This window comes from Choloepus didactylus, chromosome 10 (assembly GCF_015220235.1).
Source record: "Choloepus didactylus isolate mChoDid1 chromosome 10, mChoDid1.pri, whole genome shotgun sequence".
In the NCBI taxonomy this organism is placed as follows: domain Eukaryota; kingdom Metazoa; phylum Chordata; class Mammalia; order Pilosa; family Megalonychidae; genus Choloepus; species Choloepus didactylus.
In genome coordinates this window covers 97,603,019-97,621,024 of record NC_051316.1, presented here as the reverse complement: position 1 = coordinate 97,621,024, position 18,006 = coordinate 97,603,019, and the positions used below count along the sequence as shown (strand labels likewise).

Here is an 18,006-nt window from a genome sequence, read left to right as displayed (position 1 = left end):
GCTTTTTTGGAGGGTGTATGATGACGGCCACGTTCGTAGAGATGCTGCGGTGCAGCTGCACACCAGCCTGTTTCGTGTTGTTCAACAAATGTCTCTAGCACTTGTGCTGGGCAGGTCAGAGTAACGGGGTGGGGTCGACACCCCGTAACACAGGACCGAGACAAGCCCACTTTTGGAGGGGAGCTGAAAGAAGTGTGGCTGAGGCAGGAAGTGGCAGGCCTTGCTAGTCGTGGGGTCTTGAAAAGCAGAGGAAGAAAGTGAGCCTGATGGCCTTTGGGTACAGAACTAAGGGCTTAGGCTCCCGAGTTCCCCCAGTCTGGGTTCAAATCCCAGCTCTGCCAGTACTCGCTGAGGGGTCTGGAGCAGCGAGCCTGAGCTTTCTGAAATGGGGATACTGGTGATGTCCAGTTGCAGGATCATTTTGAGGACTCAACAAGATGGCACATGGAAAGAGTTTTGCATGGTGCCTGGCATGCAGTAAGTGCTCAATAATCGCCTTCTGTTCTTAGAGGGGTACTCAGTATATAGGTAGGTTAATTGCTGTTTCCAAAAGAGCTCACCCAACAGCAAGTGGTAGAGAAAATCATCATCTTCCTCCTTCGCCAGCCACTTGGTGCCCAGGCAGGAGCACCTTCCAGTCACCTGCCACGTGAACTAATTACACCTCAAGACTGCAAAGTCAAGGTTGGCCCAACTTTGGGAGGGAGGCAGTGGCCCCAGGCTCGGACTTTCATTATCCTGGCAGGAGAGCGCATGTTGGGTTTTCCTTGGCACAGAGCTGGGACGTGGCCCAGAAAAGCTGGGAGCAGGGGCCAGGGAATTGGCTGCCCAGGACCCCCGTAGCCCCTCAGACCCGGCAGCTGGCCCTGAGCACCTACGGTGTGCCAGGCTCAGCAAGAAATGATTTACGTTGCTATGTCATGTCACCTCAGAGCCACCCTAGGAGATACGTTTGCTTCTATTGTCTCTCCTTAACAGACAAGGAAACTGAGGCAGTGAGTGACTTGTGTAATGGCCCAAGGCCAGCAGCCAGCGAGCGGCTGAACCGGGACTGAAACCCAAGCCGACTGTCCCCGGAGAGCATGCTGTAAGCCCTGTACTCAACAGCCAGTCACACATGGCTCCAGAGGCTCCTTCCAGGGTTCATTGGTCTAGACACCTGTGTTGAGGGTGAGGGAGAGTTCTGGAACACAAGGCAGTACCTGAATCTTCCACCCTCACAGGTGCTTCTGGCCCAACTCAGGGAGAGATTTTTCACTTCAGAAAACTCAGCTGCTTATTCCTGCTTTAGTGGAGCTTCCGGTGCTTCTCACCTCACCCCTGCCCCCCAAACTGAACTCAATAAACATTTCTGAGCTCCCAGCATGTGCAAGGCATCCAGCAATGACTGGAGCTCAGTCTCTGTCCTCACAAATGCCAGTGATCCCCCCGTGCTCCCAGGCACTCAGGAGGGGGAAGGGGCTCTGCCCAAACCCACCAGGGAAGGCTGCTTGGAGCTGTGTGACATGGGCAGGGCTGACCCCTCTGGGCCTCGGTTTCCCCATCTGTCAAGTGGAGGCATAACAGGGCCTCCTCACCAGGGGCAGACAGGAGGTGGGTCTCTGCCCCTCCCCATCAGGGCCCAGCGCCGACACCTCTCTCCTTTCCTTTTCCGAAAGCATGTTTGCATGTGTGTTACGGGGCAGGGGGTCACAGGGCCACTTGCTGTGTGGCAGCTCCATCCCTGGGCAGGTCCTACAGCTTGAGGATGCATTTCAGTACCATCCCCTGTGGAGTCGTTGTGAAGTCTCTGGTTTCCTCATGTCACCCCCAGTAAAAGAGGCAGTTTATCCAAAGAATGGGCTCAGAACGTAAAGCTGCAAATTTTCACCAAGCCAAGGAATCAAGCTTTGCCTCATTTTCTCGTCTCTGAGATGAGGGGAACATGCCATTTCTTACGATGTGGTCCAGCATTGTAGCAATACCTGTGGTGGCTCAAGAGTTGGGCTGGGGGGTTGGTGAGGCCTGAGCTGTGGTCCCAGCAGAGGCTGCCCCGAGCCCTGTGACAAGTCCCCTATCTCGTGCCCTTACCCTGCATGCTGGGGTCTGACCTGGGCCCAGGGACTTGGGAGAGAACAAGGCAGGGAGGCCCCCGGGGTCACAGGGCCCACCTTCTGGGGCAGGAGACGGAGAGTGGACAAGCGAACAGGTTATCAGGTAACTATGGGTGGTGACATCCTGTGGAGGGAATCAGCAGCCTCAGCTTTTCATCTGCAGAGTGGGTGGGGCAGTCATGGGGTCACAGGGGCACCCGGGGAGCTCGTGTTAGTGGGGTTGCTGGTGGAAGGCCCCCTTTCCCCTTGGAGGGTCCCTGCTGGGGGTGCCGGGGGCCCCAGAAGGTCCACCTGTCTGACCGCACACCCTCTGTCGCCCCCCTGCAGAGGCATCTGGCCACCTTGTCTTTCCGCTGCTCGCTGGCCGACTTCCAGATTGAGAAGAAGATCGGCCGCGGGCAGTTCAGCGAGGTATACAAGGCCACCTGCCTGCTGGACAGGAAGACGGTGGCTCTGAAGAAGGTGCAGGTGAGCCGACAATCTTGCAGGTGAAAGCCACACGGTGGGAGCTGCCTTCTGTATCTGAACAGAGTGGCCTGGGCTCGCCCTTGACTTTTCTTCTCTGTCCATGAGGGAAATAAGCGCCCAATGCCCTGGGCTACAGAGAGAATCAGGTGGACTGTGTCTGCGAAAGCTCACTGTAAACCCTAAAGGAAAAGAAAAATGAGCATGCAATGAGCACCTGCTGTATACTGGGTTGCACTAAAGAGCTTCACACAGGTGACCTCAGGGAACCTTGGCCCCAGCCCCATGGGTGGGGGCTGTTATCCCATTTTTCAAATGAGGAAAATGTGGTGGAGACTTGATCACCTTGCCAGGGCCACGGTGAGTGAAGTGGGAGCCGACTTTCAAACCCACATCCGACTGGCTCTGATGCCCAGGCTCGCACCACGGATCTGGGCTTGGAGCCCCCTCCCGACTTCTGTCCCTCCTAAGTGGAGGAAGGAGTGTCAGGCGGGCAGGTTTTAAGAAGCAAAGTCAGCCCAGGAGCATTGAGTGAGAACCAGTGGGCCCGTTTGAGTGCTGCTTTACTGGAGAAAATCAGTTTTCAAGCCTCCGGCAAAGCTTTCCAAGCCCCTCAATTTGCTCATTTGTCCTTAAAGAAAGAAATTAACAGCCTGGGCAGAGGATGCCGGGAGAGAGAAGGCAGCTCGGATGAAGTCACGGGGACGGGGAGCCAGGGCCGGAGGTGCAGCTTGACGGTTCCCTCGTACGAATGTCGCACGCAGCTTAAGGTGGCCCTGGCTGGCTGGAGGACAGATCGGCTCCTCTGTCCAGAAAAGGCCCATTTTCTGCTCTTCATCTTCCAAGGAAGATTTTACCTAGGTCCTCTTTGTCTTGGCTGTTTTCTTGCTATGTTGTGGTGCTTTTATTGGGGTGTGGAGGGGGTAGCTGCTAGAATGCCCACCTCTTGTTTGCACCTGGAAGTCAGAAGGTGCTGAAATGAGCTCACCTTTCATGAGCACCACGGGGCTGGGTGACCTCCCGCTTCTTCTGACTATTCCACAGAAGGACCCCGTGAAGCCAGGCTGTTGTCCCCATTCACAGAAGTGAAAACCGAGTCTCCACTAGTCAGCTGTGTGGCCTCAGCAAGTCACTTGATTCTCTGGGCCTCGGCCTTCTCCCCTGTAAGTCGGGGACAGTAACCCCCGCCCATGGGAGTCGTCGTGAGGGTCCAACGTGGAGTGGTTTTTGCCACGCCTGGCACGTCGTACGCACAAGCAAGGACCACTGCTCTTACGAGGTTCCTCAGCCAGGAGGGGAAGAGCGAGGGCTTGAACCCAGGTCCTCGAGGCTCCCCGGGTGGTGCCGGGCTCCATGTTTTAACCACCCTGCTTCTTTTTTTCCTTCCTCCGAAGATATTTGAGATGATGGACGCCAAGGCAAGGCAAGACTGTGTCAAGGAGATCGGCCTCCTGAAGGTGAGCGTCCTGGGCCAAGTGGAGCCCCTCATGTCCCCAGACTGGCCACAGCATGTCCACCACAGCCCACTGCCACCTGGGACCTGTAGCCCCCAGTAGGTTCAGAGACGACCCCCTGAGGGAGGCAGCAGCTCCTCAGGGTCCCTGTGGGGGGATGGGGCCCTGCCTCACATCTGCCCAGACTTCATTGTCCCCTGCACCCAGACTTGTCCTCCTGCACACTCTTGCCTCCTGTGGACAGCGGTGCCTGGCATGGACCCCGCCAAGGACATGCAGATGCGGCCACTCCGTGGCCTGTGGAAGGAGTCCAGGGTGGGCAGCCGAATGATTGCTGTGCTGTTTGTCTCAGTCTTTTTTCTCACCCTTTCTCTACCTTTGTTTCCTCCTCCTCTCTCGCATCCTTGTTCCTTCTTTCCTGTCAGCCTCTTATTGTTTTATTTTCCACTGTGGCAAAGCACATGCATTTGAATATCCAGCTGAACCCCACTCGGTTGGGGCTCCCGCAGCAGGACCATCTCAGCCTTCCAGAATCCACACAGTCCCCTGGCCTCTGTGGGGCCTGCTCAGGAAGTGACCTGTCCCTGGGTTCCCCTGGCCGTCAAGTGTGTGGCCGGAGGACACTGTGCCGTCATCCTGCTGAGCTTCTCCCCAGGCACCCCCCACAAAGAGCAGGCAGCTGCTCAGCTGAGGCCCCTCGGATGCAGGCGGGTCCCCCTCACAGACATGCCTGCTCCTCTGTGGGCAAAAGCCCTTGCTCAGCCGGAGCCAGGCTGACTGGGTGGGGTTGTACTGAAGGAGGCATATGATGGGGGTCTGTGGTTGCCCCTCTCCCCTCCCTGCTGGTTCCACGTTGGTGTCCCAGGATCAGAGGTGACAGAACCTCTGGACTAGACTTAGGCCCTGGTCTGGCCTTGGGGATTCGCCACATTCTCCCCATGCTTAGAATTCTGCCTGAGCTCTCGGAGGTGACAGGGAAGGCTGGGAACAGAGAAAAGGGCAAGCTTTGTCGGTACAGGTTCAAATCCTGGTGTCTTCATTGATGAACTGTGTGACCAAGCCTTTGCCATCACCTCCCTGAACCCCGGTTTGCCCACCTGCTCAGTGGCGAGAACACCCGGCTCACAGGATAGGGGAGGGATGAGAGGATTAAACAAAATAACACCTGAGAAGGGTCCATCAGTAGAGCACACAGTGGGCACTCACTCGCTGTCCCCCTTCCTTCCCAGGAAGCACACAGTTTCTGCAGCGTATGGTAACGCGGGCTGCCCATGGCATGGGGCTCACCAAGGCAGAGGCTGCAGCGTCTCGGTTTAGCAGTGTAATCCTGCCCTGGGTTCTCAGGCCTGAGCCCTGCCTCCCAGGTGGTGAGGGGCAGGCAGGCAGCCGACAGTGACTGTCTCGGGAGATCAGGCCAGGGGAACCCAGAGGAAAGCCACTTCCTGGGCAGGCCCCACAGAGGCCAGGGGACTGTGTGGATTCCAGAAGGCTGAGATGGTCCTGCTGCAGGAGCCCCAACAGAGTGGGGGAGATGAGGCTGGAGAGGTCAGAGGGCAAGATCATGGTGGTCTCAGGGCCAGGCCAGGACACTGGACTTGAACTTGGGATCAAAAGGGGAGCCACTGAAAGTGAGAGAGCCAGGGGCAGTGTGACCCGGTGTGAACTTTAAGCACTCACTCTAGCGGCCACGGGCAAAGATGAGTCACAGAGGCAGGGAAGCCTGTGGGGAGGTGTCCTTATCTCTATGATAGGTTGAAAATGCCCTTCAAATACTCATATTTAAAATTTTTAAATAATGGTCAATTCTGAGACCCAGGTATCTTCTTGGGGACTCTGACCGATTTCTCCCGCCCCAGGAACGGTGGTCGAGATCACCCACTCCCCCACCGTCCCCACCCTGTGGCCAAGAACAGCCGTGTGCCGTAACGTTGGCTGGAATAACTACAAGCCTGCGTACCAAGCGCCCGTTCCAGGTCAGCCCAGTCCAGGTCCCTGGGCGCAAAAATGGGCGGCCGCAGCCCCTGCCTTGGAGCGGCCCCTGCCTTGTTTCCTCCTGCGTGAGCTGGGCCTGCTGGGGAGAGGGATTGAGTCCCCTTCCCCAGGGCCACGGTGGAGCCAAGTGCCATCGAGCGTGGGCGTCAGAGGCAGGCACACCCGTCTCTCTGGCTCTCTCGCTGTGCAGCCTTGGGCAAGCTGTTGACCACTCAGAGCCTTGGCTTCCTCTTCTGTAAAAGGGGTTGATGACACGGCACTGTCTTCAGAGATGTTGGGGGAGTCAGTGGGAAATGTTTGCATAGCTCGGCCTTGTGTGTGGTGTGTGGAAGTGCTCGGCCAGAGGTGGCCCTGCTTGTCATGGAGCTAACCTCTGCCCGGCAACGCCAGCCCCGCTCAGAAAGTCAACAGGATGTGCCAGGGGCATGAGGCGTTTCCTGTAAAACAGAAGGAGTTATGGTTCTCAGAGGGGACACTGGGGGACAGCATGCATATCGTTTATGCCAGGTCCCCCAAACTGAGGCCTCCCAGTGCCCGGGCATGGCGGGGCAGGAAGGCAAGCCCAGTTTGAACGCAGGCAGATCGTGCATGTGAGCACCAGCGAGTGCTAGACAGTGGGGATGCAGGGCAGCAGGGAGGAGAGACCCATAGACAGACAGACAGACCATGTTCCATATTACGTCAGGGGCGGACCACAGGGCCAGAGAGCAAAACCGCCAATGGCAAAGATTCAAAGCTGGGAGATGCTATAAACCGGCCAGACCCAGCAGACATCTGTGGAGCCCTCCGCCCAACAGCCGCAGAATACACCGCTTTCCACGTGCACAGGGAACCTTCTCCAGGGTAGACCGTATGTTCAGCCACAAAACAATAAATTTAAAAAGATGGAAATCATACAAAGTATCTTCTCCAACCACACTGGAATGAAGCTAGAAATCAATGACAGAAGGAAAACCGGAAAATTCACAAATACGTGGAAATTAAACAACTCCCTCTTGAATTACCAGTGGGTCAAAGAAGACATTACAAGGGAAATGAGAAAATTCTTAAGAGACGAATGAAAACGGAAACACACTATATCAAAACTTAGGGATGCAGCAAAGGTAGGGCTCAGAGGGAAATTTATAGCAGTGAATGCCTACATTAAAAAAGAAGAAAGATCTCAAATCATTAACTTAAGGAAAGAAGAGCAAACTGTACCTAAAGCTAGCAGAAGGAAGGACACAGTGACGATCAGAGTGAGAGTGAAGATAAACAAAATAGAGAACAGGAAAACAGTAGGATTAATGAAATCAAAGAAGGGGCACCTTACATTGATGGGCATTTACTATAATTTCCTTCCTTCTGGCCATCTGTCCGTCCCTCAGCAACCACCAGCACAGCCAGGACCAGGGGCCTCCAGGACCCCCCCCCCTCCGAAGCTCATAGTCTGGCAGCAGAGAAGGACAAAGAACAAATCTTTGGGTGCGCGCTCAGGACAGGGGCAGGCATGGGTTGTGAGGACACCGGAGAGGCAGAGCTGGCTGGGGCCGCCAGGAGGGCCCCCCGTGGAGCTGAACCTTGGTGGGCAGCTGTCCTGAACTCCCGATGCATGAATCCAAAGGCTGCCGGCCCCTCCCTGACCCAGATGCCAGTGCCAGACAATGCCAACAGCATCTCATACCCACCCAGGCTCACCAGGATGCCACCGGCTGAGAAGTGGATTCTGAGTGGAGAAGGGTAGGGGGTTCTAGGCTTGGCTCGGCCCCCAGCTTGCTCTGTGACTGGGGGCCAATCCCTTCCCTTCTCTGGGCCTAATTGGCCTCCAGGGCCCCTTTTTGCCCCAATCTGTGCCTCCCTGGGCCTCGGGCCTGCTCCAGGAAGGGGAGAGGGGCTGCCATCGTGAACTATACAGGGACACTTCTCTCGCAGTGTGTGTTTGGGTGTTTACTGAGCCAAGATGCTGGGCAGCCCAATGGGACAGGGTGGGCAGGAGTGGTGCCACGGCCAGGGGTTGGTCCAGAACAGGTGGGCTGAGAACTCAGATGGGCGGCGGGCACCAGGGCAAGCGGGTTCAGTCTCTGGGGAGCCCCAGTGGGGAGTCAAGGGAGAGACAGCACATAAGGCTGCCTGGTTGCAGGGTGCCCACCCACTGGGGCTGGCTTGGAGAATGCGTGAATGGGAGAGGCATGACTGCATGGTGTGCCAAGGTTGCTCCTGGTTTTAGAAACTGAGGAGGGACCCAGGTCAGTGTGCAGCCTGGATGCGATGCACGTCTCTCTCCCACATCTTCTGTCCCTGCTCTAAGTTGGCCTCTGTTTTGGGGCTGCAGAGAGCCCTGAGGACTGCGCCAACCCTGTTGGGGCAGAATATTTGAGTCCCCTCTGCTGTCTCCAGATCCTGGAATCATTTTGCTGTAAACAGTCAGTTTTGCTAATAAGCAGACCTTGTTTTGGCCTTTTGTAAACCCAAGTGGATGCCAGCAGGGGCTGAGAGGCGATGGCACTGTTGTGTCCAGCTGCACGTCCCAGCTCCACGCAGGAACCTCGTCGAGCACCGGGCCATCCTGGGGGCGCCAGGGCAGGGTGTGGGCACTGAGCACATTAGAGCAGCCTTAACCCAGAAATGGTTTTTTCAGATTTCATGGGGGTGGGGGCTGGGTCAGAAATAGAGTAAGAAAGGGAAGGAAGGAAGGAGACAAACCCTTGTGAGTACCACGGGCTGAGCACCAGGGACAAAGGAGGGGGTCAGCCCACCCTCGAGGGTCGTGAGTGTTGATGAGGATGACGACGATATCTACGACCATCTGTTGAGTCTTAGCCCTGGGCCAGGCACTATGTTACATATTTCAAGGGCATTAGTCCATCCAGTCCTCACAGCTGCTCTTTAAGACATTGTGCCAATTTTACGGATGAGGAAACTGAGACTTGGGGATGCAAATTGGCTTTCCCAGTGTCACCCAAGCAGGAAGAGGCAGAGCTGAGATCCAGACTGACTCCCAAGCCTTTCCCCTGGCCACCTGCCTCTCCAGCAAATGCCAGGGCTCCCGTTATGGGGTGCTGGCTGGGGGCCGGTCCTAGGCAGCTGCTGAGGCTGTCCTGTCTCTGACTAATGTCGTCTCCCTCCCTCTCTCCTCGGGCAGCAATTAAACCACCCAAACATCATCAAGTACTTGGACTCGTTTATTGAGGACAACGAGCTGAACATCGTGCTGGAGCTGGCTGACGCGGGCGACCTCTCACAGATGATCAAGGTGAGGGTGCGCAGCGGGAGGGCAGGGCCCGGAGCTGCCCAAACACAGGGGGCCCAGGGGGCAGGCAGCCCCCTCCTCGGCCTGCTCTCCTTGCTGCTCCAGCCTCAGCCAGAGGCAGTTGCCTGGGGACACTGAACCCCCTTGAACCCCCTTCTCTGGTGCCTCAGCTGTGGTCCAGGGAGTTGACCACTCAGGCTCTGTTCCCAGTTGCCATTGCCGGGCATTCCCTTTTTCTTCCCATCAGCCTCAGGGAGGCTCACCTGAAAAGAGAGCCCAGTCTGCCCAAAGCCAGGCAAAGCCAATGCTCAGACAGGCTGGTGGCTGGGAGCAGGCCTGCCCCGGGCACCTGGGCCACTTCTCTAGTCTCACAGGAGCAGACCCAGCCCCCTGGGCTACGTCAGATCCCGGCACATGGAACCTGGGAGAGTATCTTGTGGGACCAACTGCCTCATTTTACAAAAGGGAAAACCGAGCCCAGAGAGGTTAAGAGACTTGCCTGACAGTGCCCAGCAACGTGGGCACAGAGCCTTGCCTGTGGTCCAGGTCTCTGTTTCCCAGCCTAGGACCCCTCAGTGGACGTTGTCCCCAAGGTGGTCTCCCCAGGGCCCCACCAGCCCCTGAGGGGCGCCATCATTCCCATTTAGTGGCCAAGGCCAGGACAGCTCTGGAAGGTCCGTGACTCTCCGGGTTGCACAGACAGGCTCAGCTCTGGGTCTGGCTCTTGCTCTGCCCTGCATGGCAATCCTTACACCACTTTGCATCCTTTGCACACCTCCTGGGTGCTCAGGACCAGGCCCGCTGTGAGCCTGGACTCAGCCTCAGTGACCATCCCCACTCTACTGGCCAAGCTCCACTGTGGGCCATGACCATGCCGAGCACACACATGCACCACTCACTGAGTCCACAGTATCCTCAGATGAGGAAAGCAGAGCTCAGAGGGGTTCAGTTACCTACCCAAGGCAGCACAGCCTCTAAGTGGGGGAGCCTATGTCTCCCTGAGCCCTCAGTCCCCACTACCGGCTCTGCCCTGCTGGCTGGGACCCATGTCCCCAGGCCACTGTTGCAGGTCCCAGTTGCCAACCTCCTCCCCAAGCCCTGTCTGTCAGGCTCTCAAGCAGCACTGGGCTGTGCTCGGCTTAGAAACAGGGCCGGGAGTGCATTTTCTGTCTTTCCCACTGGCACTGGGGATTGAGCGATTGCTCAGTGCTTGCTCTTCTGAAATTTGGCTCCAAGGAATACGGACATCGTTGGGAAGCGACATTACTTGAGCTGTTATCACCTGCTTTTATATTTTCGTTGACATATTAATGCGTTTGCAGAGATGTTAATCTTCACACAGATCCCTGGTGGGAACAGATGTGGTATATCATGTCTTAGTTCTTCTTTCTCCCTCCCCCCTCCCCTTACACTTGTTTCTCCTTCACATGTCATTCTCTCATTGAACACGCATGCACGGAGCACCCACCATGTGCCAACCCCCATGCTGAGACCTGGGGGTGCTGCTGGCGTGGGTCCTGCCCTCCAAAGCTCGTGTTCTGAGGGGAAGGCAGACCTTTGAACGGGCAGCTGTGAACCCACACCAACAAGCCAAGTTCAGATCCTGGGGGAGCCTGGGAGGGTTCCTGGAGGAAGTGACACCTGAGCTGAGCCCCGAGTCTGGAGGCAGGAACAGCTTGTGCAAGACCCAGAGGGATGAGATACCCAGGAGCCCACCGAGCAGTTTGGTCCGGCAGGAGTGTTAAGGGAGGGAGAGCATGAGGCCGGGAGGTTGGGAGGTGGGGGGCGAGGAGGGTCAGACCACACAGGGCCTCGCGGTCCAAGCTCAGGATTCAGGACCATGCCCCAAGTCAGCGAGGAGCTCCCTAAGAATCATGGGGCGGGAGTTACATGGTCGGCTTTGTGCTCTAGGAGAAAGATGGGTGCTAAGTGGGCGGGGGAGGGGTAGGAAGGAGGTGGGAGACCAGCGAGAGGCCCAGCACTTGTCCAGATGGGTCGAGGCCGGGCGGATGGAGAGGAAGGGCCAGGCCCCTCCTTGCCCTCACCCTGGGACACGGGCCGGCCAGTGTACCCCACACGCCTCGTGGCCTCTCAGTCTGTGGAGTGGGCTACAGTAGCACAGAGTCCTGGGTGGGGGGCCTTGGGTATATCCCTCCCCAGCCGGAACCTCAGTTCCACCCCCGTCCCCGGTTGATGCGCAGGAGAGAGCACTGTGGGACTGCAGGCCCTGGGCGCCCCTCTGAGCAGTGTAGCACGTGGTGTCCAGCACCTCTTCGGCACCTGGCCCAGGGTGGGGTGCAGGCCCCCTTACCCGCCCACCCTTCCCACCCTCGCGGTGCCCCTTCCCTGGGTTTCCTGAGGCCAACGCTGGGACTCAGGGATCAGATCATCCTCTAACTCCAGCAGGGATTTGAGTGCCAGGACGTGTGTCGATTGGGTTTCTGGGGCGGCGGCCTGGCTTCCCGGCTCCTTGGCCCACTCAGCATCTGCCTCTGGCTCCGCGGCTCAGGTTTCCTTCTCATCACTCAGCATGGTGCATCCCTTCCCACCATCCAGAGCCCCAAGCCCCTCCCCTGGCCCCCCAGCCTGGCTCGGGGTCCTCACCTGCAGAGCCTGGCTTGGTGCTGTCCCCAGCAAGCAGGAGAGGCCCGGCAGGGTGGTGGACATACCCCGGCCCTGGAGTCGGACACAGCAGCGGGCTCCCTGTGCCTCGGTTTCCTCCTCTGTCACATGCCCAGCAAGCACAGCGTCTGGTCCTTGGCTCAGTTTCCAGGCCCAGTTTCCAGGCCTTTCCCACTCTCAGCTGCCTCTGGGCCTCAAGGGCAGGGGGTCCTCACCGTGGTCACCCCCTGCCCCGGGCTGGCCTGGGAGGCTGCCGGACAGCAGGGTCTGCATCCCGACCACCACGGCTGCTGTGCCGGCATTATTTACGAACACACTGACACTGGGAGCTGCCGCCGCCCCAGAACCCACCAGAGACTCTGCGCCTCCCTGCTAAATGTCAGGCAGCACTGATACGATGTGACATTTAGAAAATCACCACTCGCGGTTTTGCGTGTCCTGCTTAAATGCTATAATGAGGATTAACTAAACATCACAGCATAAATAAATAACAGCTCAGCCCAGTGCTGACGCCTGGAGGTGGCCAGGGGGGTGGGGGTCCGTGTTGGGACCTGGGGTGGCTCCCTGTGAGGACCCTCTCCCAGAACAGAGCCCCAGAAGAGCCGCACAGGGCTGTCCCGCAAGGCCAGGGGCTTCCCCTTGACCGTCCCCATTGGAGGTGCCCAGGTCAGGACCCCAGCTCTGTGACCCGGGGCCCTCTACTGGGGCTCGGCACCTCACCAGGTGGCAACTGGTGTCGTTGGAAGGGGGTTAAGAGCGTGGACTTCCCAGGTGGGAAGTGTGGCAGGAGCTGAGTCTGCCCTTTAGTAGCTGCTGTGAGCACCTCGGTTTCCTCATCTGTAAGATGGGCCCAGCACAGGGCCTGGCATGCTGTGGGTGCTCAGCAAATGGCAGGTCCTTTCTTCTACCCCAGGCCCCTTGCCTGGGCCAGGGAGTATGTCCTGAGTCAGTTCCCATCATCCCTGACCAGAGCAGACGGCCCCTGCATCAGAGCAGCCGCCCTGACGAAGGGCTCCCAGCTCTGCCTCTGGCTGCTTTGGGGAAAATGGTTGCGATGAAAGCCCCTAGACAAAAACCTGTTCTCAGGTTGCTGGTGTCTGAAGGTCATTTCCCCCTGTCCCCTCCTCCCCCCTCCTCCCCCCTCCTCCCCCCCTCCTCCCCTCCCTCAGCTCCCCTCCCTCAGCTCCCCCCCTCAAACCCAGCACCCAGCCCTGGGCCTGGCACACGGGAGACCCCGAGGGCTTGTTTGTCAGAGCCGTGGACAGGGACACAGGACCTGCCTGTTTTACTCCTTCAGGACCTTTTGTTACTCATGGCATCCCCGGTGCATCCTGTTTTTTTTTTCCTGGAACATTAAATGTTTTTTCAGCTAATAAAGTAGATTAATGCCTGTTTAAACTGGAGTGAGGTCCATTTCAGAATGTCAAGCCCATTTCCACGAGGCTCTTGCCATACTTGTTAATGATCATGTTGCAGTGAGACTCGCCGGCTCCGAGGAGGTGGGGGGCAGGCGGGGTCAAGATTTAACCACCAGACGTGTCCTGGGTGCCTGTCTCCTGGGTCAGGCTGGGGCTGGGGGCAGAGAAGACACTGTCCCAGTCCCTGTCGGCAAGGAGCAACCTGTTGGGGGGTGAAGGGAGATGGACATGTGCCCAGAAGATTCCAGAAAGACTGACTGAGAGCAGCCTTCACCAAGATGCAGACCAGGGTCCATTCCTGGACACCCACTCTGGGCCAGGCCTAGGGACGAGTAAGACCTGCCCACCCTCCAGGAGCTCGCCCTTGGGTAGGGTGAGCAGCTGGACCACAGCGTCCTTGCTTCCCAAGTTTACAGTTTGTTCGGCAGCCTGACCCCTCACACCCGCTCATTGGGGCCTGTCTGTCTCTCTCCTGCCGTGCCCCACCACAGTACTTTAAGAAGCAGAAGCGGCTGATCCCCGAGAGGACAGTGTGGAAGTACTTCGTGCAGCTGTGCAGCGCCGTGGAGCACATGCACTCCCGCCGGGTGATGCACCGAGGTACGTGCTGGCCCTGCCAGGGCCGCGGGCAGGGAACCACACCACGGGGCCAGGTCACAGCTCACCCAGCTCCTCCCAGCTCCTCCCAGCTCCTCCCAGCTCCTCCCAGTCCGCCCAGCTCCCTGACCGCCCAGGAGGAGGATGGACCCTTTATTCCCTACACAAATGGGTGTCCACTGTCTCGCCTGCCTGTAATGAGGTCAAAGAATGGGTGCATGTGTGACTGCACACACACGCCTCATGCCTCTTGCCAGGGACCTCCCCTTTGTGGGGACACCTGGTGCCAGATGGTTACATGAACCCCAGGGAACAGTGTCCACATTCAGCCTATCGTCTCCAGTGCAGGACCAGCCCAGATTGGTTTGCAGCAGTGGGCAGCGGAGGGGCTGGCCGGGGAGACAGCACAGTCGTGGCCAGTTCCAGTACTACCACCAGCTCTGCTGGGGGCAGCATCCTGGACAAGGGAACTTTTAATAGGGCCTTTGACGTCTTCACAGGAGTTGGCTGGGCATAGGAGGTGAGACACCTGCAAAGGAGTGTTTACAAAATTTGACACCATCCCTGAGCTGTGAGGAAGGAACTGATTGTTTTAAGCACTGCTGGCTGCCAAGCAGGGTGCTGGGTGCTCAGCGACTCCTCCATTCATTCATCTACCTGTACTTGCCATCATCTGCTATAGGTGAGGCTCTGCCCTCTCCACTGGGGTACAGCATGGGTGCACCATTCATTCATTATGCTAAGCTTTACTGAGTGCCTACTGTGCACTAGGCATCAGGGATACAGCTGTGATAAAGGAAACGGCACAGAAGTCCCTGCCCTCCTAGACCCCCCAGCAGCCTTTCACAGGCTCAGAGAAGAAAGGAGAACCTCCGAGGTCCCTGCAGGGCCACCCTCCCCTGGCCCACGCCGGCCTCCTCTTTCCTCTCGTCCTACCCTGGCCCTCCACTTCCCCTGCAGACATCAAGCCTGCAAACGTGTTCATCACGGCTACGGGCGTCGTGAAGCTCGGGGACCTCGGCCTAGGCCGCTTCTTCAGCTCCGAGACCACCGCAGCCCACTCCCTAGGTAAGCAGGGCCTGCCCATGCCCCCGGAGCCCCAGAGTCCCCAGGGGTTCCTTGGTCCCCATGCAGGGAGATGCGAACATCCTCCCCACTTGCTCCTGTGGTTCCTCCAGGGAGTTCAGGCAAGCACCCCTCTGAAAATTGGCATCTACCCTCCATTTATTCCTCCTGCTCCGGAAAGCACCGGCTCTGTGCCAAGAGCAGTGACCTAGAAGGGAGCAAACCGGGCCCTGAGAGGCCCCTGGTCACCCTCAAGTCACCCCAGGGTCCTTCCTGACAGGATGGCTGAGTCCGTTTGAGAACTGGGGAGATGTATCTCTGTTGGTGCATGTGAGCGTGATTCCATCTTTTTAATTTGACGGACCACACTTCCTGGGGGTGGGTATTTGGGCTGGTTCCTGTTTCTGGTGTTTAAACAGGCCATTTTGAAGTTGTGTGAACTGGCTGCTCACCTGGAGGAGGTGACATTGTAGCTGGACCATGAAGGGTGAAGAGGAGCTGGTGGGGAAGAGCATTGCAGAAAAGGGAACTGGTGTGCCCAGGTAGCTGAGCCAGCTGCTTGGTTTGGCCGGAGAGCAGCGTCCTTGGGGAGGGTGCTGCAGGAGGTGGGGCACGAAAGGCAGGCAGGGTCTCAAATGCCGAGCTCGGTGTCTGGACACCATCCTGGGAGTGCAGGGAGGGGGCTGCTGAAGAGCTGGGAGTGGGAAGAGACTTGGTCAGATGTGTGTTTTGGGTTATGCGAAACAACAGCAAACTTCATAATGCTGCATCAGGTATGTTACTTAATGTGAAATTTAGAATGATGGGCACTGGGAGAAATTTTCATTTATTAGAATATAGGAACCAGCAAAGCCCCCAGTAAAACACCAAAAATAGGACTCCTTGTGTGTTACAGAGGCCTATCAGTGCTCCCCACTGCTGCCATGTGGGAACAATTCACAGAGGCCCACGGGGAGGCCAAGGGCATCCTGCTTGCACCAGAGCTCAATTCCTGGGCTCTTTGAAGTGTTGTTTGCAGAGGAAGGTGCCCCAGTGGCTCACTCCCTGGAGCACGGCCCCAGATCTGGGCAGGGGCATCCTTGTGCCAGCAGGAGGGAGCAGGGTCCTGCCCATGCAGGCTGATCAACTCCCCTGAGAGGGGCTCAAGCCAGTGCCTCTCACCTTCCCATACCTGCGTGGTCCATGGCCTGTGGCTGGACAAATAGCGTCATCTGGTGATAGTAAAGGTGCTTTCTGGTGGAAACTCACTATTCATACAGGTCCCAATGACATAGAGACTGAGCATACAGCACACAGGAGAAATGTTCTCACTCTAGAGATCAACAGCTCGAGTGTGTGTGTATGTGGTATGTGTACATGTGGGGTGTGTGTGTGTGGTATGAGTTTGTGTGGTATATGTGGGGTGTGTGTGTATGTGGTATGTGTACGTGTGGTGCGTGTACATGTGGTGCATATACGTGTGTGTGTGTGGTGTGTGTGTGTGGTGTGTGTGTGTGGTGTTTGTGTGGTATGTGTATATGTGGTAGCCATACATGTGGTGTGTGTTTGGTGTGGGGTGTGTATGTATGTGGTGTGCATACCTGTGGGGTGTGTACATGTGCTGTGTGTGTGCTTTGTGTGGTGTGTGTGGTGTGAGTTTGTGTGGTGTATGTATGTGGTATGCAAACGTGTGGTATGTACGTGTGGTGTGTGTCGTGTGTGGTATATGTGGGTGTGTGTATGTGTGTGTGCAGGGTTGTGTGTGTGTGGTGTGTTTGTGTGGCATGTGTGCATGTGGTGTGTGTGTATGTGTGGTGTGTGTGTGTGGTGTTTGTGTGGTATGTGTGTATGTGGTATCCGTATGTGTGGTGTGTGTTTGGTGTGTGGGGGGTGTGTATGTATGTGGTGTGCATACCTGTGGGGTGTGTACATGTGGTGTGTGTGTGTTTTGTGTGGTGTGTATGTGGTGTGAGTTTGTGTGGTGTATGTATGTGGTATGCAAACGTGTGGTGTGTTGTGTGTGTGGTATATGTGGGTGTGTGTGTGGTGTGTTTGGTATGTGTGCATGTGGTGTGTGTGTGTATGTGTGGTGTATGTGGGTGTGGATGTGGTGTGTGTACGTGTGTGTGTCTGTGTTTGTGTGACGTGTGTGTGTTGGCTGTGTGGAAACTCCCATCCCCCCTGCCCGTGTCTGCCCCCGTCAGGAGCAGGTTCCTGTTACTGGCTCCACAGGGGCCTTGGGCAGGCCTCCCCGGGAGCTGGCACTTTATGGCTCTTCCTTCGGCTTTGAAGGAAGGAGTGCGAGAACCCACCACCCGTGAGCTTTAGGATCCTTCACTCAGCGTCATGACAGCTCTGCGGGGTCCCAAGATCCTTACGTTTCATGGATGAGGAACCTGAAATCCAGGGAGGTTGGTGACTTTTGTTCAGAAGTCGCTCTGCTGCAGAGCTGAGGCTCCGGCCCAGACCTCTGCTCCGGAGCCTGTGCCTTACCCGGGCTCCCCAGCCACTGACTCCGGATGCATGGAGGAAACCCTGTCTTTCCCGGGCTCCTCAGACCCTTCTCTTGTTAAAAGCGTTTGAAGAGCAACTAGACACCTTGACAATTCAATAAACAATAGATGATCCTGGACAGGATCTAGCAATGGAGGAGAAAAGGCACACTGGGGCATTATTGGGACATATGAAAAAATCAGAATATAGCTGTAAGCTTTTTATCAATGTAAAATCTCTTGAACTTGATAACTGCACTTAAGGTGGCTGCATAAGTGAATAACCTTGTTGTTAGAAAACGTACATGGCAGTATGAAGTGTTCAAGGAGCATGATGTACACAGCCTACAAAAGTAGGGGTGATAGCATGATACAGTAATTATGGCAAAATGTTAAAATTGGTGGATCTGGGTGTCTGAGGGGATAGGAGTATGTCACCGTTCTCTGGGTTTTTTATTATTTTTGTAACTGTTCTGTGACTTCAAAAGTATTTCAAACTAAAAGAAAAATTTTTTTTAATTAAAAAGGTAGGAAAAAAAGTGAACCAGTTTGGGACTGTGTTTACCTCTTTGGTTTAAAAACTTTGAAAAGGCCAGAAAA

General features: G+C 56.5%; 1 protein-coding gene across 1 annotated transcript in view; it reads left to right on the top strand.

Annotated features, from left to right (window-relative positions):
• The window catches only part of NEK6 (NIMA related kinase 6), an 89,387-nt gene that overhangs the window by 50,047 nt on the left and 21,334 nt on the right, over positions 1-18,006 (top strand). Inside the window, exons 3-7 of the mRNA XM_037797887.1 lie at positions 2,421-2,561; positions 3,953-4,015; positions 9,126-9,236; positions 13,765-13,873; positions 14,831-14,938. Coding sequence (XP_037653815.1) covers positions 2,421-2,561; positions 3,953-4,015; positions 9,126-9,236; positions 13,765-13,873; positions 14,831-14,938 — 532 coding nt within the window. The remainder of the gene's footprint in view (positions 1-2,420; positions 2,562-3,952; positions 4,016-9,125; positions 9,237-13,764; positions 13,874-14,830; positions 14,939-18,006) is intronic.